Here is a 27,592-nt window from a genome sequence, read left to right on the forward strand (position 1 = left end):
ATTTCTTGCGTAGCTTCTCAGTTAGCACTTTTTGGTTAAAATGATCCCATGAGACCAATTTATGAGACGCTTGGCAAGAATTCTGGCAGATCTTAATGTGTCCACGGGACATATCCAGCCAGATGAAAAATGGGCAGATCCGCCCTACTGTCTGGATGTTTTCAGTGTTTTTGTTGATAAAGTATCAGAGTGTTTGATATCGGGAAGATATGGCCTTAGTCTTGGGTTTGAGCCTATAACAATGATAACTACAGCAAGAAAGCTCTGGTCTCTAAATTATTCTCAGGCAGGAAACAAAATGTTCACTTACAAGTAGGTGTTTTTTTTATATAAATAAAAGCATCACCTTGAAATCTGAAAAAGGAAATCCTTTGGGGAGTCTTTGCCATGTCCGTGGTCCTGAACTGATTATAATAGAGCAGAGCCTCACGAACAGCCTGCATCCTGGAACCGGTTCCTGGGATCAAAACCCAGCTCTGCCACTTTCTAGCACTGAAACCTTGGCAAATGTCTTACCCGCTCTCTGTGCCTCAGTCTCCTCATCTATAAAATGGGGGAAATGATAGCAAGTATCTCACCGAGTGGTCTTGAGAATTAAATGAATACGCACGAATATATTAGCCCAAAGTAAGTGCGTATAAGCATTTGCTTTTATTAATTCCCAGAGCCAAGTAAAAGTTACCTTGTTGCCGTTATCAGTAGCTCAACGGTTGCGCCATTTCCCGCTGACCCTAAATAGGCAAACAAACAAATGAGTGGAAGAGGGAGTTCTCATCAGAATTGGGACAAAGAGTCAATGCAAAACTGGTTTTAAAAAGAGAAAGTGATTCTTCCTGCCCCAAGTGTGGCTGTAAAGGTGACACCAGCCTGGCACAGCTCCAGGATTCTGGAGTCATGGGTTCTAGATGAGAAGAGCAGCGATGGGGTGATGGGGTCTGGGGGAGGGAACCCTGGATCGGAGGGTCTAGTTCTGGCAACACCTGTCTATTTTGGGCTCTACTCTGCTCACCTGTAAAGTGATACGATTAAACACGGAGCTTTGTTCTCTCTCTGAAGTTCTGTGATTCTAGAATAAAGACATTCTGCATTCTCTAAATAAATCCTGGGCATGATGCAAAGCTTTAAGCAGTGATTGCGGAGCCCCTAGGAATCCAGATGGTGTCCATGCGGGGCCACTTCCCCCCGTGTGGCTCTGCTGTGGCTTAATTATCTCAGCGAACATCTCTAGGGTGCCCATTTCAGTGTTCTCCCAAGGCCCTCTTCGCAGATCTAAATCTCAGCGGTGCCCTTGGAGACGTGGCAGCTCCCTCGCTGAGATTATAGGGACTAATTTTTTAAATTCATAAACATTTGTTGACTGAGTTGGCACTAGTCGTGAGACTTGCTGCTCACTTTATTCGTTGTGTCGGCTAGGGCAGCCAAGCAATGAGGACATTCGTCCTTGAGGCCCTCGTGCAAGTGGGTTTTCTGGGAGATGGTATAGAACAGGACAACTAAGGGATTGTCTGTGTACCTGTTCCCGTACGTCTTCCTGTATGCCCGACATCGACCCAGACCGCTGGCACTTGTGATATGCATCAACCTCTGTTTAATCTACAACACCTCCCCTCAGACAACTACCTTCCTTCCTAGGCTCGGCTGGTAATTTTTGCAAAGGCACTACCACCTTTTCTTTTAGGGACGCCCAACATGGTGACAGTCTCCATCAGGAAAGTCTTTTCCACTGGGGTTTTGTGTGTGCTCATGTGTGTGGTTGACAGGTGGCAAATCTTCACACAAGTCATTTGGATAAGTGTTTTTTTTTATCTTCCTCTGGTCGTAGTCCCCAACTTCTCTTTTTTTTTGGGGGGGGAGGGCTACCATAACATTTTAAAGTGAAATCTGGTTGTACAAGTGACTTTTCATAAAAGGTGACAATAACGTTGACTGAGAACAAGTGTGGGGGTTTGAGTGGTTCTAACGGTCGAGAAATAACCAGAAGTAGGTAGAAGAAGATGAGAGGCTTTGGTTTCAAGGCCACTGCATTTCCTTTAACATACAGACGATTTTCCAAGATGTATCATTGAATGTGACCTAAAGGTACACAAGATCATTTTTATGTAGACTCCTGGAAGTGCCTTTCAGCAGGGCCAAGGCAAGGGCCAATCCCCGACACCACCCTAAAACTCCCCACCGTGAATGTCACCTCAAGCCCAGTGAGCCGTTGACATGGGTGGAGGGGGCTCCCAGGGGCCCCAGGGGCCATTCCGGAATCTGTTTCTCCCCTTCTCCAAACTATTTACCTTTCTTGAAAAGGGAATTTCAAAGCCATTCACAAGCCCTCAGGTTGCTTTGAAATACAGCTCATCCTTAGTTTTGCAAAGGGTAATTGTGGAGGAGAGACCAACAGAATACTCTAGAAGCACAAAATAGAATTTGTCTGACAGAACAAGGATGTTTTGGGCAAAACCAAAAGATGGGACTGGGATGTTTAATCCCAGTCCTTTCTCAGAACAGCCCGGATATGATTTGGGACGCATCCTCTATTGTTAGCAGACTGAGAGGCTCTCCCAGGATCCGGTGTTCTTGGAAGCACTCTTGATGATCACCCACATCTCACAGTGCCTTTCCTGGTGCTCGCGGTGAGTGGTGCTGTTCTCATCGTCCTGCCTGAACTCTGCTTCCTAACAGTTTCTCCTTGGGCTCCTCCCTCACATGCTCCATCAGCAGGAATACAGGGCAACGCAGACCAGTTTCCATGTCAGCCTCGGCAAAGCTTAATTACGAAGATAAACCTGCCGTAGAAAACAATCACGTAATGCATTCTCGAACGAAACAGGAGTAACTGTGGATTATCTGTGCCCCAGCTTCCTTTTGTGCAATATTGGAGAGTTTATGTCTTGTTGTTTTTGGATAATCTCCCGTCCAAGAATGGCACCAAGCTTGGCCCTATTTATCTTACCACCTCACCCAGTAATTGTAGCAAAAGTTAAACTTTAAGCACTATCAGCCCGTCTTGAACTCAGACGCCAGTGGCACATAATTTGTGGGGCTGCCTTGAAGGGAAGTTAGTTAACACTGCACGGTGACTGGTACGCTGCTTATTTTTGTGTTTTTTGTTTTGTTTTGTTTTTTTTAATCTAAGCATCGAGCTGATTCATTTGATGTGTTGTGAAGGAGGTACAGATCCCTCCGTCTCGTACGATTGAATATTTACTGGCAGGAAAGTTCCTCACGAGAAGCTCCCCATCAAGGCAGAGCAAGACTCAAGTCTTCCCGGTCCTTGACCATCTCTGGGCGTGGTTTAGCTCTGATCCCATAGACACGGGCAGCCTTCAGCGCATCTGCGGAATGGCGTGACTTTGCAGGTTGAATTTGGGTGAATCAATCCCAGCTACCCAGCGAGAACAAGGAGTGTGCTGATCCAGTGAGGCACACAGGATTAGTGAAGAATGAAGGCGCATTCAGGAGAAGGGTTAGCCCTCAAGTTTGGCTAAGAGCAGAGGTTGGCAGACTAGTGGCGGATGGGCCAGATCTGGCCCGAGGCCTGTCTTTTATGACTCCAAGCTCAGAATGGTTTTTATATTTTTAAAAAGTTGTAAACAAGAAGAAGAACGTGCAACGGAGACAGAATGTGGCCCACAAAGCTTATGTGTTTACTCTCTAGCCCTTTTCAGAGAAAGATTGCCAACGGCTGGCTCAGGTTGTTTCACTCTTTTGGAGAATATGGACTCTCTCCTAGTCCTGGGGTCCCCAAACCCTCTGATTCTTTGACGAAATAGTCTTGCTCGAGCTCTTACCTGAAGAGCCTGCCAGACGCATTATTCCAGCAGAAGGCTTCCAATTGTTGTTAAGGTCTAAGAGTCTTTTCATAGTGTCTGGGGGGTGCGGAGACTGGGGAAAGTATTAGACTTTAGTTTTTAATACTTTGCCCCTGATTTTCTTTTTGGCGAGTTTTATTCATTTGTTTGTTTTGTTTGTTAAAACATGGAATCACTCTTTGAAACATGTGCAGAGTTTGGGAAGGAAGGAGAATTTACTCCGTCGCCAGAAATGACGTGACAATCATTGTGTTACCTGACATGTACATCACCAAGACTTCCAGGCCATTTTAATCATATTCGGTGAACCACATTTCGGCCCCTCAGAACAATTGTTGCCAGTGTCAAAGAGTTTCTTCTAAACTCTACCATAAGAGCTTATTATATAGTACCTCCTTTCCTTGGGATAGGGGAGAGATGGTTGTATTTATCTTGACATCTCTACGCATTATCGATGGAATGCTTACACCGTTTAAGAAGTACACACAAATCGTTAACAGGTAGAATAGATGTTAAGACATTCTTTTTTTTTTATCACCGGAAGTCACAACTGCTCAAAAGGCTCCATCCTAGCACATGCGTTGATAATCGTACGCTGTTTGTATCCGTACAGATGTCATCAACATCTTAAGGGTGTAGACATTTTATGGTGCATTCTGTATATTGTAAAGAGCACTTTGAAAAGAGAAAGACTCAAGTCAGGTGAGGAAACCAAGAAAAGACTCAGGGCATGCCTCTGTGCTTCCTTCAGGCTGCTGTCAGAGAGGTCCGCGTGAGGGTGATAGCCTGGAGTCGCCCCCCACTGCCCACGCTACAGACCAAAGCCCACGCATGATGCTTTTTCGTGGAGTTCCCTTGTCCACTCAAGGCGGGCCCTTAACCTCCCTCCTCGCAGTTTCCACGTGACTGTTCCTTCTTTTTATTGCATTCCCTCCAGTGGGCCATTTCTACCACGTGCCATCTTTTTTGCCCCTCCGCTGGCAGGTGTACAGACTGGTATGGCACTGGAGGATGGCAGGCGGTTTAACTTGGAAGTGTCCTGCCACAGGCTCAGTGTCCGTCCCTGCCGCAGTGACAGACGGAGAGACATGCTTTCCTTTTGCCACTTTTTCCGACGATCCCTGCCGCTCTTTCAGGCTGGCCTGGAGAAACCTGGGGGCCCTGGTGTCCATCCCCACCCCCACCCCTCGCGCATTAACATGACATTGCATGGCGAGCACAGAACTGGAGCGGCTCCCACCAGCTGAAACCTCTGATCCCAAACCCACCAGAGAGTTTGGCTTTTGGATTTTGGCAAGAAGGCCTGTTGCCCATCAGGTCAGCATGAATAAAGATTTCTTTCTTCCTTTCTTTTTTAAAGTCAAGCACCAACTGACACTGCCCCCAAAGCTCCCTTTCTCAAGACAGTTTAACCCTTTCTCCCAAGTACAATTTTTTGTGTTCAGAACGCATGGGATTTTGTTTTACTTTTTGCCTGGGAGACAACCAAGAAATCTACTGTCCATAAAATTGGAAAGCCACATCAATTCTAAGCCATCTTATCATTTTTAAAGTATGTTTGTCCAGCTTTGCAGTAGGAACAAGCAGACTGTTTGAAGGCCACATACTTTTCAAACCTTGGTTGCAACACGTTTGCCCCGTTTTGAAACTGTCTTTATCTAGCCGAGAAAACGAAAATCTATTTGACAAAGTGGCACTCTGGCCAGTTTATCTTGCAATATGGCTTTAGCTCACTGAGTCTATTGATTTCCTTAAATTAATGTTTACAGAATGCTACTGAATTTTGCTCAACAGAACATTGTTCTTTTGAAGGTTTGTAAAAAAAAAAAATATGATACAGACTGTTATTGCTATGTGTTCCTTTGCTTAGAGGAAACATGGGGGGGTGTTTTTGTTTTATTGTTTTTTGGGTTTTTTTTTTTTAAGGACAGCCTTGAACTATAGCCACTTCCTATAAGCATTTACTCTTCACATATTTAAGTAGCAAAACATGTTACTAGGAAGTGATCCCACTCATAGGCCTAAAACTGCATGATCACGCTGATCCAATCCTGTAAGTTCCCTGAAAGATGAACGCCACTTGGAACATCAGAGTGAAAGAGACTTTAGTCTGAAGCCTGGTTGCTGCCATAGAACCTTCCTTTGCCTCATCAGGTATAACCCAGCAGACGTAGGCAAGTGGCTTCTCGACCAGTGCTCCCCAGATAACGCCAGGCCTTCCAAACATAGGTGTGAGCGACCTCGTAAAATTTAAACACCGCGTAGCCATTTGGTGGGAATTCTAAATACGACACCTTGTTCTTTGACCGTGGTGCTCAGTGATTAATTAAGGTACAAAACCTAATCTCTAGAGACGATTTAAAACCTGGCCTCCCCAGGGAAGCACCCAGGGCCCCGCAGCTCCTGATAGGGACTCAAGTCACAATCGTGACATGACTGGAAAAAAACTTAGGAAATGCAGAGCAACTTTGTCAACTTGTTGACTCGGCCAGTAAAATTACTCAAGCAAACATCCTCAAGGCATCTTTCAAAACACTGCTTTGCGCACATTTATTAATCACAGTGGAACTCTTCCCAGTTATTGGATTCTTCCTTAAAGGTTCGAAGCACCACCTTACATCTGGGTGGTATTTTATGCTCTCCAAAGCACATTCGTGTTTGCTTTCCAACCTAATGCTTCCCCACCATGACAGGGCTTTGGGACACAATCCCACAATGCACCCTGGGCAGCATCCTGCACCCTGTCTTCCTTCGGGCCCAGTTAGTCCCCGGTCATACACACAGGATAAACGCGTGCACGACTGCAGGGGAGACCCTTAGTAACAGCGTCCTGTAACCACATTTCAAAGCTCCGGGTTTCCTCCTCTGCCTCTGACAGAAAAATTCAGTACGAACAAGACAGCGGAGAGGAGCAGCCATAACGTATCTGTTCTTGCCTTTTCATCTGGTAATCTCTGTGAGGAGTAACTAAAGCATCTGAGTTTATCCATTTAAGTCCACTCTGTCTGCAGTTTAAGTCCCCAGCTTGTGCCACTGCCGTCAGGAGCTATGTCTCTCCTTGATCAATATTTACTTAACAAACAGCGGGGATGGGAGAGTTTGTTTAGAGGAATCATGTGCACACCAGGGTGAATGAATGCTCGGGAAAGTACTTCAACTTTGTCTTCTTTCCTAGGGTCTGTGTGTGTGTGCACATGTGCGTGTGTGTGCAGAGACCCTTTCTCTTTGTAGCTTCTCCAAAGACACTTAGAAGTCATCTAGAAAATGCCTCGCTGTGTATGATTAGCGTATTGTTTATACTATAAGAGAACTCATGATGTAAATCCCAGCCCGAAGTTCGATTTTCCTTTTGTGCTCCTACCCAGGTTAAACATTTTGGAAAGGCTCTTGGGATGAACTAGATACACAAGCATCTTCCTTTGACCCCTTTGATAAGTGGGAGGGAAGAAAATGCAGTTGGAAACAATGAAAGGGGTTTGACAAGGCAACTCTAACTATGTATTTCTGATGGCATTACTTTTTTTTTTTTTTTTAAGTTTTATACAAAGCCCAAGGAGAGAAGTGGCTCTCCAGATTTCCAAAGCTGCTTACCCAGCTTTTGGAATTAGATGTGTTTAACGCTAATAACAAGTATGAATACCGCGGTGTTCAAGTGTAGAGAGCACTATTCTTTCAACTTCACTGAAACAATTGCTTGAAGGCTCAAGTCAGTGTCTTCAATGCGGTTGACTTGGAGGCATCTGGGTCTAGTTTGAGGGGTTTTGTTTCTGTGCGGGTAGAGGCTGGGGGAGTTATTTATTTATTTGATTTTGTGAATTGGAGTTGTAAAGCCATCTGAAATATTCATGCAGAATTGTCTGAGAAGCCCGTTTCTGTTTTATTTACTGCACAGTAGAACAGCCACAGTGGATTAGTTCTACAATACCCGTAACAAAAGCCCAACAGCTGATGCATGTGATGTTAGGAGGTGACAAAACAGTTAAAGTATGCTGCTGGCTACAGGCAAGCAGTCAGCAGATGCAGACAAAAGGGTTTGTGACAAGAATAACTCTCTCTCCAAGGCGAGCAGTGAAGAGTATCCAAAATACCAGTACCCTTTTCTCCTTGACATTGTCTTCTTACAGTCAGCATTTTATTGCCCTTTTATAGTATTAAAAAAAAAAAAAATGGAGGAGGAAGAAGAAAGAAAACCCACACACAAACTAATTCACCAAAATACTAGCCAGGATTTTACTTTTCCATCCCTTAAATACTCCTGCCCATGCATAGGTTTCCTTTTACATTTCCCAGTCAGAGTAAGTTTGGGAAAAAAAAAAAAAAAAATAGTTGAAAAGATGATCTCCCTTGATAAGATTGTGATCTATTGATAACCTTGATAAGCCATTTGAGCCTTTGGTCATGGGGGAGGGGCTGGGGAGAGAGCACCATGCCTGGTTTGTTTTCTGTCCGTTTCAGCGCAGATCATCTCACTGCTGAAATTAGGCCAGTGGACCGATTTTTAAAGGGGATCAAGGATGGAGAGGCATCCGTGGGGAGCTGTGCGAGGGACCAGGCTCAGGTCCCCTGCAAAAGGCCAAGGGATGAGCTTGGGGATATTTCAGAGGTGTGAAAAATCAGCTTCTCTTGTCTCCAGAAAATAGGAGAGGCTGTCTTCTTTTTAACCTTTGTAATTCCCTTTCTATTCTCTGTGACATTCATTCAGCTGCCAAGAGCGTTTGGCAAGGTTTGGGCCAGCGAGCACACTTGCAGTGACCACTAACCTTGGTATGTCCTGACACTTATGATGAGTGTCTGCAGGACACAGAAGGCAGGCAGCCTGCTCTGTCAGGCTTTTATTATGTACTGCAGAGGCTAGGGACAGTCAGTTTAATAAAACAAATCATCCTTGAAGGTAAAGCAACTGGGAAGAGGAGGAGGAAGACAGGGGGAAAATGTGTCTTTGCCACTCACTCCGAGAAAGGAAAAAAAAAAAAAAACAACAACAACCACCACCCAGCAAAACAGCCGTTCACCCAACATACCGTGCGTACGCGTGAGTGCGTGCGCCTGTGTGCGCGTGTGCGCGCACGCGCAGCCCGGGCACAGCTGGAGCAGGTTGGAAAACATCCTCCCGATTTCCCCATTTCATCAAAGCCCATAAGGCCCTTGTTTGCTCTGAGGAGACTCAAGTACAAACAATTGTGATGAAATTGGTAGATGCTGGTAGCCAGCCCCCTTCAAATTTATAAGTGCCTTCAAGTACCTCCTCGCAATTATATTCTCCTCCAAATATCAAGGCAAGGAGAGGCAAGACCATTTGGGGTGAGGTTCCTATATTGGGATGCCTTTGTATCAGGCAAACTTTCCATTCTCCTCTCCTGAAGAACACTCGGCACCAGCAGCTCTCACAATAGCCTCGGAGTTGCAGCCAGAGTCTTTGGAAGCCTTTTGTTTTTCCCCTGTGGCATGTCCAAAGGCATGGCCTTCCCTCCCCCCTCCCAGCAGCCTGCATTGTCTTGCATTCCAGGGGCTTGATTGACTGTTACCACCTGATGCTGAGGAGAGACTCTGGGGTTCATTCTGCAGATTGTTGGGTTCTATTAAAAGAAACCTAGATAAGGGATTACTTGTCACTAAGGGATTTTCTGCAGATGTTTGTTAGTGATTGGAAATCCATTAGGTGTGAAGAGGTACAGAAAAATATGGCAACATCATTCTCCTAAGCCTGAATTCTAAGATAGTCCCCCCCAAGTCAGAAAGGACCCCCCTCTTACTCTGTTAAATGGAGCTGGGGAAAGTTTTGAAGCAGAAAGGTAAAGGTCTCTTCTCTCATGGGTGGTATTTCTACCTGTGGATGGAACTCCTTGACCACTCCCTCAAAAGATCAGTTGTTACTCATCAGTTTACCTCTCTGGAGCCACCAAAAAAGATTCATTGCTCTAGTATTAGAGGATTTCTCATTATCAACTGTTTTAAACCAGCCCAATCCGTCGTAGGAGTTATTGCTTCAAAGTAAGCACTAAATTAGCAAACCATTCCATTTGTTCCAAAAGTATTCATCCCTTCTCAAACATAAACTAATAACCCAAGTCTCCCCCTGGAAATCCTTTGTACCATTCACATTTATTTTGAAGTTACCAGCTCTTCGTGATTTTTCTCAGTCACAGATCCACAGCTTGTCAAGGTTTTGATGCCTCATCTAAATAGAAGTTACTGAAAAGGCATTAAGAAGGAGCCAGCATGGTTTAATGATAAGACACCTGGACATGTTATTTCACATGAGTCCCCTCTCATAATTTAGTCATCTTGTAGAGTCTCGTTTCTTTGTCTAGAAAATGAGTTTTGAGATCTAGTCCAACTCTTTAAATGCTATCTTTCTTCATCGTTATTTTAAAAATTCTTTTTTTTTTTAAATATTGAGGGAGAAGGTAAGTGTGATTCTAGAGTAATGTGGATTAAAGTAGAAGGCAAGTTCTCAATATGAAAGACTAAGCATTATGGGGGAGACAAAGAATAGAAACCATGGCTCTTTACCTAAAGATATCTTGTGATAAATTCATTACTTAAACACCACAAGGCGTAAATACAAAAGATGGGAGAGGACAGCCCAAGATGGCTACCAAAAGAAATGAATGTTTCAAACAAGATAAAACCCACTAAAAACCATTAACACGCATGGCGGATGATAACGATAGAGTGGAATCCACATGCCCCCCCAGAGAAGTTCCTTTGATTTGTTCTCAGGCAAACTCTAGAACTACGCTTCCCTCCCTCCTGTAGTGCTGATGCTGTTCTAGATGGATCTCTGTCCTCTGACGATCTCCAGCAATACCTCTGCTCCCTTGGCCCCCAGTGCCCCAGCCCTCCTGTGGGGCTCTTGGTGTGGAGGGGCTTCTGGCCTTCTCTGACTTCATCTGTAAAGGACATACCCACTGTCCTTTACAGCTCTCATGCTATGCTGAGTCTCCCAAGTGTTGGAGGAACATAGATCTTTGTCATGCCTCTGTTGCCAATGGCCGGGAAAACCACACTTCTTGAAATGTTTATTTTAATAAATGCCTATGATTATGTTTCTGTAGCATTTGGCTAACAGCTCCCAAACCAAGTAGTTAAGAGTGTGTAGTTGTACTGCCTCGCTGTTCTCCAGCCAGATTCCCTCCCTCAGAAATGCCCATCTGATAAAATGTGAAGGATTATCTTTGAGGGAAGAGAGGAGAGTACTCCAAAAGGCTGCTTAATGACTTTTTATTTAGTGCAAGGTGAGTTGGAGAGCTAATCTCTCCTCCAGGCTCTTCCTGTTCCACAAATACAAATGTATCTTTGGGGGTTTTGGGGAGAAATCGCCAACGTTCTGTAGAAAATCCAGATGAATTCTCATCGGGGAATGGCCATTGGGTGTATGAGTTTGTACATCCATGGAGGATAGGGCGGTATTTGGATGATCTGGGGGAGCTATGTCCTGAGAAACTGGCCAGTGTATATGTCTTTGGAAGGGGATACTCAAAATTTTCACTTTTTCTAGACTCTGATAGACCCCAGATGGGGTCCCTTCTTTTTCTGGGGAATTACTCGTTTCCTTTACAGAAGACGAGTGACTGACCACTGGAACTTCTTTGTCCAATTTTAAATGTATCAAACGGGGATGCCTGGTGATCATTTTAGTTATCTTTAATAGTTACTCTCATTTTAAAATGGTCTATTGTACAAATTGAGAAAAGGTGGGGAGGAAGAGATCATATATGTTCAACATGACACTACCTCCCTTGGACTTTGGTTAAGAGGCATACGTGAACTGAGATGAAAATCTTTCACTTCTTATGTATGTGTGGACAGACTTGTCCACACATACAACTACAGTGCATTTACTTCCTCATATATCTGCTCTTGCTATTAGATAAAACATTGCTAACGTATAAGTACCCCCACTAAAAGAAATCTACTGAGTGTCAGTGTGTACTTGGAAAATTATGAGTTCACCGAATGGTTCTGCAAATCCTTTATCTTGGTGTGGATGCTTTACCTTGAGTAACTGACAAAGAATACTAAGTACATCAATAGCTACCGTTTTCTTGGACAAGAGGTCAGACTATTAAATAAACAATTAAGAACACGGGCACACACACCCATGCACATTTCTATTAAGTTACTCTGGAAGAAAAGGATAAACAAATAGGGGTTCTGAAAAGAACATTTGGAGAATGTTTATCTTAGAGTATAAGGGCTTTGAAAAATTACCTTGATCTCTCTGAGCCTCAGTTTTCTCCACTGTAAAAAGAGGATAATGACACCTTATAGAGATGTTGGGAGAATTGAATGGCATCATTCACAGTCAGTACACAACACAGCGCCTGACACGTAACGAGCACCCCAAAAATGTTAGCTTTCGTTACTATTATCAGCTGCATAAATCACTGTTGTGGGACAATTCTAATCTCAAAGGAAAGTACTTTCTGATGTAGAATTTTAGGAGTCACTAAAACTTTGTATTTGGAGATTCAGTGTTAGTGTTATTATCTCATTCCTTTCTGTATGCAGAGTACTTTGTGATGCATATTACTCTCGTATCCAATTTAGCAGGTGAGTCAATAACCCTCCACTTATGCAGGAAACAAATTCTAGGTTTTCTTCCTTTCCAGGGGGGTTCGTTTCTATCAAAGGCCAATTATTTCTTACCCTGCTTTTGGGAACACGTTTTGTTTTCATAATGGGAATCAAAGAGAAATAGGATTGAAGTTCTGAAAGATTAGCTGGAAACTTGCACCTGGAATACACCTGTTTACGAAGTGCGTAAACAGGAACCCAACAGTGCGTGTCCCCTTTTCTCACCCAGATATTCAGAAGGGGACCCTAGTTTGTCAGTATGTCTGCGTGGATCCTTTGCACGAGTCCCTTTCTAAAACTTCGCAAAGCTGTCAACCCCACATTACAATGCTACTATATATAACAAATTTACATAAGAGAATAGAGGCCGGCCATTTTTAGCAAATGCAGGTGCCGTGTAAGCCCCTTCCTGAAAGAAAGAACTTAGCTCAGTTTCCTTTGAAGAACTGGAGACTTGAAACTGAAAACTTTATTAATGCCATTGTCTCCTTGTATCAGCAGGTTCCAGAGAGATTCCTGGAAGTTGCGCAGATCACATTACGAGAGTTTTTCAATGCCATTATCGCAGGCAAAGATGTTGATCCTTCCTGGAAGAAGGCCATATACAAGGTCATCTGCAAGCTGGATAGTGAAGTCCCCGAGATTTTCAAATCCCCGAACTGCCTACAAGAGCTGCTTCATGAGTAGAAATTTCAACAACTCTTTTCGAATGTATGAATAGTAGCAGTCCCCTTTGGATGTCCACGTTGTACGTCTCTAGATTTTGATTTCATATATATGTGTATGGGAGGCATGGATGTGTTATGAAATCAGCTGGTAATTCCCCCTTATCATCTTTCGCTCATTTCCTTTCGTTTTCCATCGCAAGGGGATGGTTATTTTTCCTTCTGTCTTTAGTTTACTTTTGCCCAAAGCCCTTAACATTTGGAGACTTAAAAATAGGGTTAATTTTCAGGGAAAAAGAATGTTGATGTGTGTAAAATCTATATTAGCAAGGAAAGGCATTTCAAAGGTGCCTCTGCTTGATTGATGGTTTATCGCAAATGGCAGTTGGTGGAGGGAGACCCGTGACACAGGACCGCTCTCCAAACGGTGGGGTGTCTCTTGTTTTTACTGCTAAGAAGGCCAGAAAACTCAACGAGACCACTACATAAACTTAAATATTTTGTTTGGTTGGAACTCCGTACGTAGCTTTTTATCACACGTTGAAAAACAATGCCAGCGGCAGGTAAACAGCTCACTTTTCAAAAGTTACCCCGAAAGGCCAAATTTCAAAAAGAAAAATAATCACTATCAAGCTTTTCCAAGGAAAAGTGGCAAAGAGCCCAAGCTAGGGCCAGTTTCTTACGAAGGCAAAGCAATTTTACACAAAACTGACTCTTTCATGATGAGACTAGGAATTTGTACATGGTGTTCAAATTACCTCTCTAAATTTTACAACAGGCTCTTCATCATCAGCGAGTATATATCATTCTTCATAGAGAAAAAAAACCCTAGAGCATCATTTTCTATTGTCTTACTTCAGATATTAAGAGGCGCATACGTTTCAAATGTACTCTTTGCTCAACTTTGTTGGTGTGCTTCGAAGGATTATAATTTCTGCTGAATATTTAACACGCTTTTCAAGAAAACACTATTTTCCGAATACCTTTCTGTAGTAAGGAATAAAGGACATCCCAAGTTGACCCGTACAATTCCTGCCTGCATTAGAACCTTGTTGGCTGACTTGATCTTCACCTCTGGAGAGGAGCACGTGTGAGAATGACCCATTTTCATATACAATTCCACAGTACCCTGATGGATATTCAGAGCGGTGACAGTCTAATTAAGTGTTTCTTCATTTTAGGTACAACATTTTAAAGCAACTGATAAAGTCTCTTCTAATTCAGAAGCTAGTACTGACCAAAATGTGCGAACAGTGTATGGATGGCATAGGAAGGTTTGGGGTTAACCCAAAAGACACAATTTCAGCATACATAAGAAAGCTAGCTGCTATTTCATGCTTTCTTCAATGGTTCTCCTCTTTTTCCTTTTTCTATTTTTTTCCAGTTTTTCAAAGGTGTACAGTGTCCCATGCTTGCTTTTAAAAAGTCGTATGGCATTCACGCTTGTTTTTTCAGATGGGTTTTGTGTACAGATGCAGTAAGAATTCCTTGTTCATCCTAACAGGCTTTTCTAAGCCCCCCTCCCCGCCCCCCCTCCGTAAGTCATTTGATACGCACTTAAAATGACACAGGAACAAACCTGGTATTTAGATTATAGAGAACACAAATACCATTTTTCCTTAATTTTTATAAAAACCACCTTTGACTTTGGAGAAACGCAGGTTGGCCCATGTGACTAACTAGCTGACCCAATCGCCGCAATTTAACATCATTTATAAATTCTGCTGATGGACAGGAATGTATGGAGGCAATTATTGTCAGCACAAAAACTTAAAACCTGCTGACTTTAAATTAAACGGCACAGTCGTATGATGCCCCTGCATCATTCAGGAGGCTAACAGGCTCACACAGTGTGGACGGAGTGCAGCAACACAGGCAGGAGCGCCCCTGGCTTCACTCTGCACCCCACAGCCAAATGCATCATCCGACTCGTGTCCCCCTACATGACGCACACAGAGCCATCAGATCCAATTTGTTCTTGTTCCGGCTTTGCCTGGGGGTGGAAAAAAAAACGTGTTCGGATAATCATTACATTGGAATAAAATGCAAACCAAAAAAAAAAAAAAAAAAGAAAAGAAAAGAAAATCGAATCGGCACAAAGTAGGGAAGCAATCTCAACTTGTGGTCACACTCTTTTGCCTTCCTTCATGTGAAAGAGTATGAATTCATTGTTCACGTCATTACACACCCGGGTCTTTGCTGTTCCATATAATCCGTATCAACATTGTGTGTTGCCATTTGCAAGGTAGAAGGCAAAACCGTAGTGTATTCACCTATGTAGACAGACTGCAAGTATCTTCTGATCTGGGGCAAATTCAGTATTGATTCCAGACTCATTTGGATCTTTAGTATTATTTTCCCCTGCCTTTCTAATTTAAATAGACAAATTAAGCAAAAGTGTGTGTTCACAACCAATGTTGATTGTGCTTATCTATGATAACATCCGCTCAATGTTCACTGAGGCGTAGAAATTATTTCAGAGTAGAAATTGCTTGAGGATAAACTCATCTCTTTGTTCTGAAAACAGAACTCGATCACTTTTGTTTTTAGGTGGTTTTTCCTCTTTTACGATCATAAAATCTTGTGCCTCCCAGTGCATTGGAAAGTGACAAAAGCCTGTCTCTCACAACTCCTATTTAACAATTTTGGGGTTTTTCTTTTCTGTTTTTGTTTTTGTTTGTTTGTTTGTTTTAAATCACCATCTTTCAAATCTCAGCTCAACTCTCACCAAGTGAAAAAAATTGGCTACTTGGGAGAAAGTTAACTTTCTACGAAGGTGGGAGGGTGAAGGATGAGGGACAGTTTACATAGGAAAAAAAGTCTAAAGTGCATGTTGAAATACCACATTTCCAGTTATTTTCTGCTAACCCGAAATTATTTTTGCATATACACTTGAGGTTATAGTCTGTGCCTAGACCTAAAATGCACCAGCGGGGGGATTTTTAAAAATCCTTCAAAAATACCAGTTTTTTCCCACAAGTACAATTGTTCTTGTGCCTTCTGTGGCTTTCGATTTCATCTTTTTTGACTTTATTTCCAATTACTACAGCTGCAATAAACACTAGATTTTTTTTCTGGCTGTTTGACATAACGTTGATAGCTATGCATATTTTGTGTCTTTTTAAAACAAAGCGGGAGAATACGTTTTTGAAGAAGAGAATTTTTAGAACAGTTTGATACCGCAAATTATTTTTTCTTCAATTGTTTGAGCAGCATCCGAGTTTTGAAAATTCTTGTAGAAGCCAATTTTTTGTAACTGTGGTGCAAATCTTGTGTTTTCTTAGCCTAATGAAAAGTAGTATAGAAGCAATATTTCATACCATGTGCTATATATGTGTGTGCGGGTGGGTAAACATAAACACATGCACACATATACACACATGTAAAAATATACATATATATATGCGTGTGAGGTGGAAAGCTTACCTTTTCCTATCTAGATTTAAGGACCTATTTTAGACATTTGTTACGTTTTGTGAAAAGAATGTTCTATTTGCAACAACAAAACATTTAATTCTTACTGTATCTCTGGCTGTTTAAGGAGGACGTTTCACATTAAATGGTAAAACCACTTGGAAGATGGTAGGATGTAGTAATTATTTAAGGAAACGTTCACCCACATATTCCTGAAGTTTGCTTTGTGCCTCCGAGTATTATTTAATTAAAGTGTTTTATGTTTGCAGAATCTTTGTTGCTGTGCTAGGGATGTGGGTGAATATCATTTTTAAAAATTGTAAAAAACAACAAAAAAAGCAAAACAAAAACACTAAAGCAAGAGGGGAACTTTTATAAAGCAATGTAAATATTTAACCTCATGGCTGTGGTTACGTAAGACATGAGATTTTAATAAATAACTACATTCTCACAACATCTGTTGAATTTATTAGGAACACTACAGTGACTGTATAGACAGTTGAAAGCATTCTTGAAAATCCTGCTCTCTACTTTTAAAAGATAACAGTCTCTTTCATCAGATGTCAAGGGCAAGGGTAATGCAGTTTCTGTAAATTTATGAAATTTCTTTTTATGTACATGAAAACAGTAAGTAACCCCCAACACACACACACACACACACACACACACACACACACACACACACACACACAGGTTAATACTAAGTCAGAAAGCTAAAGATGTGGGGGCTTTAAAAATAGGCTGTCCCTCAGAAGCAATCATAAATTCATCAAAGAAAAAGTGGTTTACAGACTCCCTGAAAGCTGTACATGTGAGGACAGAGCAAAATCTCTTTGCCATGTATATTATAGAATATTCATTGGTGTGAATAGTACAAATGTTTCCTTCTGGTACAAAACTCTGTGTTTGCAAATTACAAGAAGCATTGTTTTCAAAAAGCTCCCCTTAAAAGAATGTAACTGATTTATATGAGTAAGCAGTTACTGTATTGCACTTAAATGTTATGTTGAAGGAAATGCAGTTTTGTTTTCTGTCGATCTGTTGGTTGTAAACCATCTTAAAAAACTAAAGCTAAAATGTTCATATTCAGAGCTGGGATCAAAACTGGCATTTAACCTTTGCATCTTCTTATAATTATCCTTCTAAGAATATAACAGGATCTGGAAGCCTCTGGACTTTGAGTCATTCAACTGAGCCCTCTCTCAAATCGGATACCCCCTAAAATGCACAAACGTGAGCGGAAAAGGCAAACAGACTGGCCCTCTTTTGTGAAAATGCATTCATTCTGTATTTTAAAAATATTTGAATCCTCTACGTGGGAGGAAAAGGCATTTTGAAATTGCATATTACCACTTCAAAATTAGAATTAGAACAACAACGTATTTGGGGTTGGTCTCAGAGCTACCTAGAAAAATCCAAGGTCATAGTTTCTCCCAATGTCGTCCCAGCCATTTTTCATATGTATATAGTATAAACCGTGACAAAACACTGCCTTTCTATTATTTAGCAATATGTTGTAAATAGCATTATTAAGCTCTTTTTTTTTTGTAATAAAGACCCTTTGATTTGAATATAGTACAATAACTGAACTGATAAAGTCAATTTTTGATTTTTTTTTTTTAGCTAGAGGCAATTTCAATTGTGGATTTTTGTTGTTGTCTATTGTTCTGAAGACTTTGCATAATTTATTGGTTTAATTTATCCTAATTTATTTGATGAAGGTGTACAATTTTGTATTACCAAGGATGTACTGTAATATTAATTGATATGATAAAAAAAATGAGACTCCCTGTCCATATTAAAAAGAAAATAAAAAGGTGCAGTAGACAATTGATTTTAAAGTAAAAGTACAAAAATTTAGTTTGGCAGCTACTAAATTTTAAAACAGAAAAAAGTTGTTGGGGGGTGGGTGGGTAGGGGGTTTTACTTTGTGTGTTTTAAGCTTTTGTATACTCTCCAAACTTTTACCTTTTGCTTTGTACCACTTAAAGGATACAGTAGTCCAATTGCCTTGTGTGCCTTTCATCTTCTCTTAAACTGAATGTATGTGCAGTATATATGCAAGCTTGTGCAAAATAAAATATACATTACAAGCTCAGTGCCGTTTGATTTTTTTTTTAATTTTTTAATGTTTTTTTTTTTTTTTTTTTTTTTTTTTTTGAGAGAGAGAGAGATTGACAGAGTGTGAGCAGGGGAGGGGCAGAGAGAGAGGGAGACGCAGAATCCGAACCAGGCTCCAGGCTCTGAGCTGTCAGCACAGAACCTGATGCGGGGCTCGAACCCACAAACCATGAGATCACGACCTGAGCCGAAGTCGGATGCTCAACCAACTGAGCCACCCAGGCACCCCTGATTTGGTTTTTAAACATGTGACATTTAACTTTTGGACCTGCGTCTCATTGGAGGACAACAGGCAAGTTGTGACTAATATCAATTATGGAGCTTTGCTTTTATTAAAATGCTTAATTACACAAGCCTCACATGAATGCACACGACTCCTAGCAATGATTTTTTGACTTGAGACTATTGTAGTAATTGATTAGATCTCTTTTTAAATCTATCTATTCTCACAGATTTAACTTTGCTTAGCCCTCAAAATTTTTAAATGATAAAAGCTTTGGCTCAAAACAATGTTGGGAGCTCAATTTAATTCACCAACTGCAAATGTCTGACGATTCTCAGAACAAGGGGACATGTTCCCTAAAGTCAAAGAATGGCAAATATGTCACTGAAATAAGTGGAACGAGAGCTCGTATTGTTTCTGCTCTGGTTGGACTCAGAACTAAGTACTAATGTAAATTTTCCAAAACCTTTCTAGAATGTTCCTTTAGACATGATGACTGGCAGCATATTTCATACTAAGAACACTGGTCTGTGGCTTTTGAAAATGTCCTTCATCTCTTTCGCTTTGGTTTAAAATCCTGTCTCTTTTATCCTTGAATCAGGAGCATGAAGAATTAGCAAAAATCCTTTACCTCCTCGAAACTGACTCTATTATACATCATTCACAGCTGCACCTCCCTTTCTGGCTTCCATATTACCGTAGACTGAGTCTTCTTAATCTCCGATTTCATTTACTTTCACCTGAATGATGAAATTCTATTTTGACCCTATTCACACGAAGATGCTTAGAATCAATGCGATATCAAAACTAGTAAATAACGACAGTATTTTTTTCACTTAAAGTTATGTTTCTTTCTGTGGCACAGATTTAAATTCCAGTCTTCCTAACTAAATTGGGCCAAAGAGCATGCTTATGTCCCTCTATGCCAAAATATTTATTCCCTGATTGGAGGGGAAAAAAAAAAAAAAAAAAGATTTGCCCCCTCGTCCACCTGCACTCAGAAGGAAGGAAGAAGGCATTTGAAGTAATATAATGACCCTTTCATCTCCTTGTATTTATTTGAAATCGATCCACTTTAAACTAGATTGGGTAACCCAGGTAGCAACTAAATTACTGAAAAGTTACAGTAAGTGGTAATGTTTTCTGACAGGTTTGTTAAAAATATAACGCCAAATCATTACTTTTGTGACTCTCGATTATCTGATGGCGTTGGTCTAGAATAATATGTACTGCCATCCTCAACAGCGACCCAACCCTTGATGACCAAAACTTGCTCCACAGATGTCTCCACGTCTGCCATGACTCATGTTCTACTTGAAACTATAAACTCTACAAACTAATAATAAAGAAAATGCTGGGCTTATTCATTGCTATCTCCATTTACCATCATAAGTAATTTACAAGTTTTTCTTAAAGACTAACAGCTAAAAAGCACCACAATTCGACAATTAATTTACGAGCACGCGCAAAGATAAGGAATAAATGCCCCTGAATGAAAGTCATAGGAAAACTTCAGATATTTGCCACATGTTGCCAAATTCTAGAATCCATGAATGCTCCAGTATTTTAAAAGGCATAAAATACAAGGGGAGTATATATAAAGGAAAAGAGCTAATACTGTTTAAAGGAAGGAAAAAAAAAAACTTCTGATACGATGTCTAAAAATTGTGAAAGATTACTAAATCTACATTTATATAAATGCTACATTCCTCTCAACCAATAATATAACGCCTTGGAGGGAGGGTCGAGACACTGGGGTAAAAACCTAAAAGGTAAGTTCTTTGGGGCGCCTGGGTGGCTCAGTTGGTTAAGCGTATGACTTCAGCTCAGGTCACGATCTCGCAGTCTGTGGGTTCGAGCCCCGCCTCGGGCTCTGGGCTAATGGCTCAGAGCCTGGAGCCTGTTTCCGATCCTGTGTCTCCCTCTCTTTCTGCCCCTCCCCCGTTCATGCTCTGTCTCTCTCTGTCTCAAAAATAAATAAACGTTAAAAAAAAATTTAAAAAAAAAAGGTAACTTCTTTAAGAGAAAAGTAATCAAGAGAGCACTGCTTTGGATGTCAGAAGACTTGCCTTTAACCAGTTCATTTCTTTTTAGTTTTTAGTTTTATTTATTTTGAAAGAGAGAGAGAGAGTAAGCAGTGGAGGGGCAGAGAGAAGGAGACAGAATTCTGAGTAGGCTCCACACCTACAGCACAGAGTCCAATGCAGGGCTCGAACTCACGAATGTGAGATCATGACCTGACCTGAAGTCAGATGCTCAACCAGCTCAACCAACTGAGCCACCCACGTGCCCCTTAATTGGTTCATTTCTAAAAACCTTTACTATCCAGGGAAACCTAAGCAAGACCCTTAACCCCTGAGCGCCCAGAAGACTCCAAAGAATTACAAAAGGCTATAATGGAGTCTTATGATCAGTGTAGCCACCCTGTTGACTTTCTCTGGCAGAGTCCTATGTGGGGAAAAAAAAGTTTAGTAAAATATTTTTGCTTCTCATAAGAAAGGCAATTTAAGATGCAGGACAAGGCAAGGACAAAGTTCTGAAGTTGACCAGGTGTGAGTTTGGATCTTTTTCTCCGTGTTCATGATCCATTCTTCCTTCAGTGTTTCAACCCCTTGTCAAGCACATAGTGCTCTCGTGTTGCCCCAGCCTTCTTCTGTTCACAGGGATGAGCCATCTGGTAAAGTTAACAAGCCATCGCTGACTTGGTTATGTTTCTCTTCCAGTGGTATATGCATAAAAAGATAGATGGCGCACAGGAATACCTTTCACATTTTCATATTAGGTTCCAAGGTCACCTAAATGCAAGTGATTAAGGGCTGGAGGGCTCCCCCAGAAAACATAAAGCCGGGTCTTTTGGGTGGTATCACTCGTGGCTACACCTTGCCCGAATGCAGGAGTCTGTCAAGGCATTTCCTCCTCTCAGCCCTCTTTCCCTCCCTCTCCAGTACTTGTTTCCTGCCCACTGTCCTAGAGTCCTTCCAAACGTGCCCAAAATCGATCATAAGAAGGCACAGAAGGAGAGACCCTTCACCCTTGGTTCTTGGAGATCTTCGTGGTAGAGGAAAATGATTAGCACTCAAGACATTTTAGAGAGAATCAACGTCAGTGGCTTTTATGCCCCAGATCTCAACGGCAATTTGATATTATCTCAGGGGCCACCAGATTGAGACCTCTTTTAACCAAAGGAGCTTCATCTTTATACTAAGGTACAATAAAATGTTCGTTGAGAGGCGCCTGGGTGGCTCAGTCGGTTAAGCGGCCGACTTCAGCTCAGGTCACGATCTCGCGGTCCGTGAGTTCGAGCCCCACGTCGGGCTCTGGGCTGATGGCTCGGAGCCTGCTTCCGATTCTGTGTCTCCCTCTCTCTCTGCCCCTCCCCCGTTCATGCTCTGTCTCTCTCTGTCTCAAAAATAAAAAATAAAACGTTAAAAAAAAATGTTCGTTGAAAAAAACAAGGAGTTCTCTGCGTAAAATAACAGTGATCTTGTCAGGTGTGATGGAGCAGATCTCTAAGTATCAATATGGGTATGAAATAACAGGTTCTGTCAAACCTTCATTTAAAGAAAGCAGTTTTCTGCTCAGCAACACGGCACTCATTGGGTAGAGGGAGGGATCTTTGTGGATGAGTGTAAAAAATTAAGAAGCAGTGATTTCTATCAAACCTTCAAAAAAGAAAGCACACAGAGCCTGGCACATAGGTTTGTGCTGAATCACTGTTAGTTTCCTTTCTTCTCCCACAGTTGACAGCTTCTCTCCTCTTGCCATGTTGTTTTAAGTTGTGATGGCAGAATTATGCCCAGACTCATTGCAACTTCCCAGAACATTCAAATTTTGAAGAACACAGAAGTTCTCCAGGAACTGAGAGCTTCTCTCCCACACCTACCATTTCCTCAGGCCCTTGCCCTCAGCCTCAGGCATAGAGCTGTTGTGGCACACCTCCAGCCAGCCGTGCTTGGGTAGGCCCCAGAATAGGGGTGAAGCAGCTTAGAAAGATTAAGGTGCCACAGCAGCCTGAAACAGAATCACTCAGGCTGCCTCTACCCTGGCCAAGGGGAGGGTATTATTTGCAAAGCCCCCTGCTGAGTTGTCCAGGTGCTAGCTAGACAGGCTCAGGGGATAGTTTGGCAGCCACCCTGGAAAAAATGCCTGTGTCTCTGCAAATAAATCTGCCAGTAGAGAAAGCACTGGGTTTTCCCCATTGCTTGTGCAAATAGTACCCTGTGCTTTGCTGGTATTGGAAATTCCTTGGTGTGGGTAGTTCTAGACCATCAAAATTGGAGCTATGGATTTCTTGTTATTGTTGTTACCCTTGGCCTATTGGGAAATAATTCCAAAAGTCCATGGTCCTATTTCCAATTATTCACAAGTGGAAAATCTTTGGTAACCGGAAGAAATGTTCTCACTAAATCCCAGCCCAGTGACTGATAGTAAGGTTGAGCAAACGAGTCTTGAGGTAGGTGCGTGTGCATCTGAGTGTAGGTATGTGCATTCTAGAAAAACTCATGAATAATTACACATTACCAAATTGAATATTATTAATGCCTTTTCTCTATTTGATATTCAAGAATTTGTCGAATCAACACTTTGGTTAGATATGTGAGAAATCTCAATGAGATGCGCACATTTCTAAGCAAAAAGTAGGTATCACATATTACTCTATAGGTAAAAAAAAAATTTTTTTTTAAAGAATCAAGGCCACAGAAGAAATTGTAAAAGTTGTCCAAAAAACAAAACTAAAACAAACAAAAATCTCTTCTCCAAAGGCATCTGGCCTTTATAGTTTTATGGGTGAAATATACCAACTATTCAAAAAGAGATCATATTGGATACATGGTTCATCCCAATTTGTTTTATAAAACCTACATCTAGTAATACAAGGGCAAAAAGTCCAAATAAAAATGTAAGTAAGTTTAGTTGAGCAGTGTAGTAAAAAATAATAATAAATGCTATACTACCAACAAGCAAGGCTCATTTTTTAGAACAAACTGGGATGTATGTAAGAAGATCTGGATTTACTTCTTGGTGAAAAGCAGGAAAGTTTCTTGGTGTGTTGATTTGTTTTATTTTTCCTACCTTCTAATGATAACGGAAACGAATATTTCTTGTTGGCACTGTTAGCTAACCCAACCACTATGTGGGACGGTCTCCTAATTTTTTCTCCAACAAGGGCCAAGTAGCCTTTGCTCTTTCAGCCATTTTAGTTTGCCTGGCTGCCTAACTCAGAGGTCATGTCTCAGTTTAATATACCTTTTGGCAATTCCAAGTCTTTGAATAAAGACAGGTTCACATAGAGGAGCTCTAACGATTTCCCTCAACAATTTAAAAAAAGACGAAGAAGATAAGAAATCCAGAAAAATAAGGCTAATTAAAAACAGGCTGTTCGTTCTACATAAAAGGAATCCTGAGATTTTCATTTTCTGGAATATCAACTGAAAATAAAAACCCATTTGTTCATATTCTGAGAGGAAAGAATCAGATACCAGGCTCTAAAGGAGTGAGTTGGGCAGCACGGGCCGCAGACCATTTGGTGATGCTTACGAGAGCTTGCGTTGTGAGCAACAGGACACTGGAGAGGAACTTGGCATCGTTTTTTTATTGAAAATGTGCATGCCTTTGCCTCACCAACCCACCGAACTCAACAAAAGCAGCAGTCAGCTTTTAAGAATATTTGTGCCCATGGACAAACAGGAATTATAAAGGCACGTATCTGGTCACATTAAAATCTGTGATTTTTTTTTCTTTTTTTTTTTTACAACTCAACTTAAATTCTTTCATCAAACTCCCCTTTTGTCTGCTGGGAGAAACAATCCGGTCACTTCAGGCATCACCACTGTCCCAGACTAGGTTTTATCCCTTTCTGCGCCTTTCCCTGAGGATGAGAAAAGATGGGCTAGCCAGGACGCTTCTGGTTCCCGGAGGATGTCCTCTCTAGTCTTAGAGCAGGAAGACATGAGGCATTGGATTCCCAGTTGTCATCAAGGCACCACGCTTTGCTAAAATGGTCATTTCTGCATCGGGCGTCTGACACGCAGGGTTCATACCATTTTCCTCTGGGGCAGTGGCTCATTTCTTCACCATCCCGTGTCCAGTGGTCTGGTCACAGGAACATTTGACTCCTCTCAAGCCACTTTGGACTTGGTGCTCATAACGTCTGTACCCTACCACAGCCACACCGTGTGGCCCAGGGCACGTCTGCATGCCTTCTACAACCTAGGTGCCAGGTAAAGCAGAGATACACATTCCTTCTTCTGAACCCCAGACATCCTTGGCTGCTCTGTCACCTCTACCCAAGCCTCAGGCTCAGCCCAGGACAAGAGGGGCAAAGTGCCTTTGCAAGCAAGTCTCTCGGCCATTTTGTCTCTCTGTCCAGGAAAGCTTCCAGCCAGTGAGGGTCACCTAAAAGTCCTTTTCATTTGTTATTGCTCTAGGTTCTTTGCCTTGATTCCTTTGGTGCTTTGCTTTTGAAACTAAAAACAGTCTTTTCTTTTAGCATTTTAAAATACACTTTTTCTCTTACCCTGTCAAAATCAGTTTTCAGGCAAATTTCAAGATTTATTCTACTCTACCCCCTTCCCACATCCAATATGTAGTAAAATAGCAATAACTGGTTGTGGGTTTTTTCCCCCATGACTTAATTTATTTTATAACTGGATGTTTGTCTCTTTGACCCCCTTCGCCCGTTTCTTCTATCCTCCACCTCCCACCTCTGACAACCACCAATCTCGTTTCTGAATCTCTAAGCTTGGTTTGTTTGTTTATTTGTTTGTTTTTCAGATTCCACACATAAGTTAGGTCATCCAGTGTTTGTCTTTCATTATCTGACTTATTTCACTTAGCATACTACCCTTAAGGTCCATCCATGTTGTCATAAATGGCAAGATTTCATTCTTTTTTATGGCTGAATAATATTCCATTGTTTGTATATACCACCTTTTCTTTAGCCATTCATCCATACATACATGGACATCTAGGTTGTTCCCATATCTTGGCTACTGTAAATAATGCCGCAAAGAACATGAAACAGTCTTTCTTATCACCAAAAAAAAAAAAGCCTGACTGGCAAATTAAAAGCCTTGACTTTCAAGACTATTAGCTCAATACTAAATTTTAGGACCCTATTTAGAAATTCTAAAGTCAAAACCTCGATTCTTAATTCTCTGCATTTGCGCCATGAATCCCTTCTAGAAGCAGTGCTTGCCCCTGGCTGAACAAGGAAGAGTCACAGATACTGGTTTAAAGATGGAAAGATCTCAGTTACTACATGTAAATTTCATGGGGAATGTTCGAGGATAGTCACTGCAAGATTATGGAGTAATAAGGGGAAATTGGAGACAAATTAAATATCCATCACTTGGTAAATTGTTAAAATACGTTCCTTTACTCCTCTTTGAGGTATCTTTAACGTGGGTACAAATGAGCTCAAGAATAAGTTTCCCTGTTATGTTACCACAGCCACGCAAAAAAAAATTTATCCGTGCTTTTTTTAAGTTTTATTCATGCCTTTAGTAGTAAGATTTGTATTTTAAGTCCATGGCCTATGGAATATTATGTATCCAATTAAAGTTTGAGGTTGAGCTATAGCTATGTAGTGAAATGGAAGGTTATCCATGATATGTTGTTGATTTTTTAAAGTAATAGAGCAATATATTTCTGTAACATGACTCCACTCGGGCTTTTTGTTTCTGTTTTTGTTTTTTTAAGGGGGGGGGCACAAAGGAGTGAGGGTGGAGAGAGAGAGGGAGAGGGAAGCAGGGCTCACCTGATGCAGGAGTCAGGAACCTTGAGATCCTGACCTGAGCTGAAGTCAGATGCTTAACCGCCTGAGCCACCCAGGCACCCTTGGGTTTTTTTTTTAAGTTGCTATACCTTTATCTATATCCACAGGCATGTGCACACACACTATTTGTGAGAACACGCACCTTCATAGTAAATGCTACTCCCGAGGAGTGAAAATAGGCAAGGAAGCATTTCGGCGAGGGGGGAGTTTAAACATTGACTTTATACATTTCTGCCTAAATGTATGCATTTAATTTTTTTTTTTTTCCTCAGCAAACAAGCACAACTTTTGTTTGTAAGAGGCATAGGTATTAAAATACGAAAGCACTGAGGGAAGAGTGCAGCCTTCACCACAGAGAGGAAGTGAGGTCCTGACCTGGATCAATGGATCCCCTGGTCTGGTCTGTGTCCTCGGGGGCTGGGGCGGGGGCGGGGGCGGGGGAGTCTGGTCTGCAGGGCTCACCTCAGCGGTCAGTGACTCCTGAAGAAGGTGGGGGCACGGGGCCAAACACACCTACATCTGAAGCCTAGTCCGTGACATGTCAGGTTTTTCATCTTTTTGAATCATCGCTTTATAAAATCAAGATCTTTTATAAAAAGAACACCCACCTCTCACACTAAGGAGTAAATGAGCTCTGCTGGGCACAGTGCATGGTATACAACGTGCTCAATAAATGGTAGGCGGAAGAGGCGGTCAGGTAGGAAGAATTCTCGTTAACCTTGAGGTCTGGGAAACACGGCTGCCCCCACAGGGTGGTCACTGACATTTTAAATGCCACCACGGCTGCTTGCTTCCTTTGTCTTTTCCCTTGCCAATTCGATAGCCCATATCGACTCTCGCCAAGCATCTGGTAGGGGAAGCAAGCAGGGGGCACTTGTTTTCCTCAAACAAGTACGCGCCAAGTGGGATGTAGATGTGTCTGTGACACATGGGAGGGGGGGCGTCAAATGTGCAGAAGGGATATGCTGTGTTTTGCGTGGGTCCATGTGATAATGGGTTCGTAGTTCCCTAC

The 27,592-nt window shown here is 41.7% G+C and overlaps 1 protein-coding gene across 7 annotated transcripts in view; it reads left to right on the forward strand.

Moving 5' to 3' along the window:
• Nucleotides 1–18,557, forward strand: part of PROX1 (prospero homeobox 1) — a 52,137-nt gene extending 33,580 nt beyond the window's left edge. For 6 of the 7 annotated variants that reach the window (XM_019428421.2, XM_019428427.2, XM_019428437.2 and 3 more), the window contains one exon: nucleotides 12,879–18,557. In XM_019428421.2, coding sequence (XP_019283966.1) covers nucleotides 12,879–13,067 — 189 coding nt within the window. In that variant the 3' untranslated portion in view covers nucleotides 13,068–18,557. The remainder of the gene's footprint in view (nucleotides 1–12,878) is intronic. The other variant, XM_019428472.2, reaches the window with a different exon arrangement.
• The last annotated feature ends 9,035 nt before the right edge of the window (nucleotides 18,558–27,592 follow it).

This window comes from Panthera pardus, unplaced genomic scaffold (genome assembly GCF_024362965.1).
Source record: "Panthera pardus isolate Hobbes unplaced genomic scaffold, ASM2436296v1 HiC_scaffold_21, whole genome shotgun sequence".
Taxonomy (NCBI): Eukaryota; Metazoa; Chordata; class Mammalia; order Carnivora; family Felidae; genus Panthera; species Panthera pardus.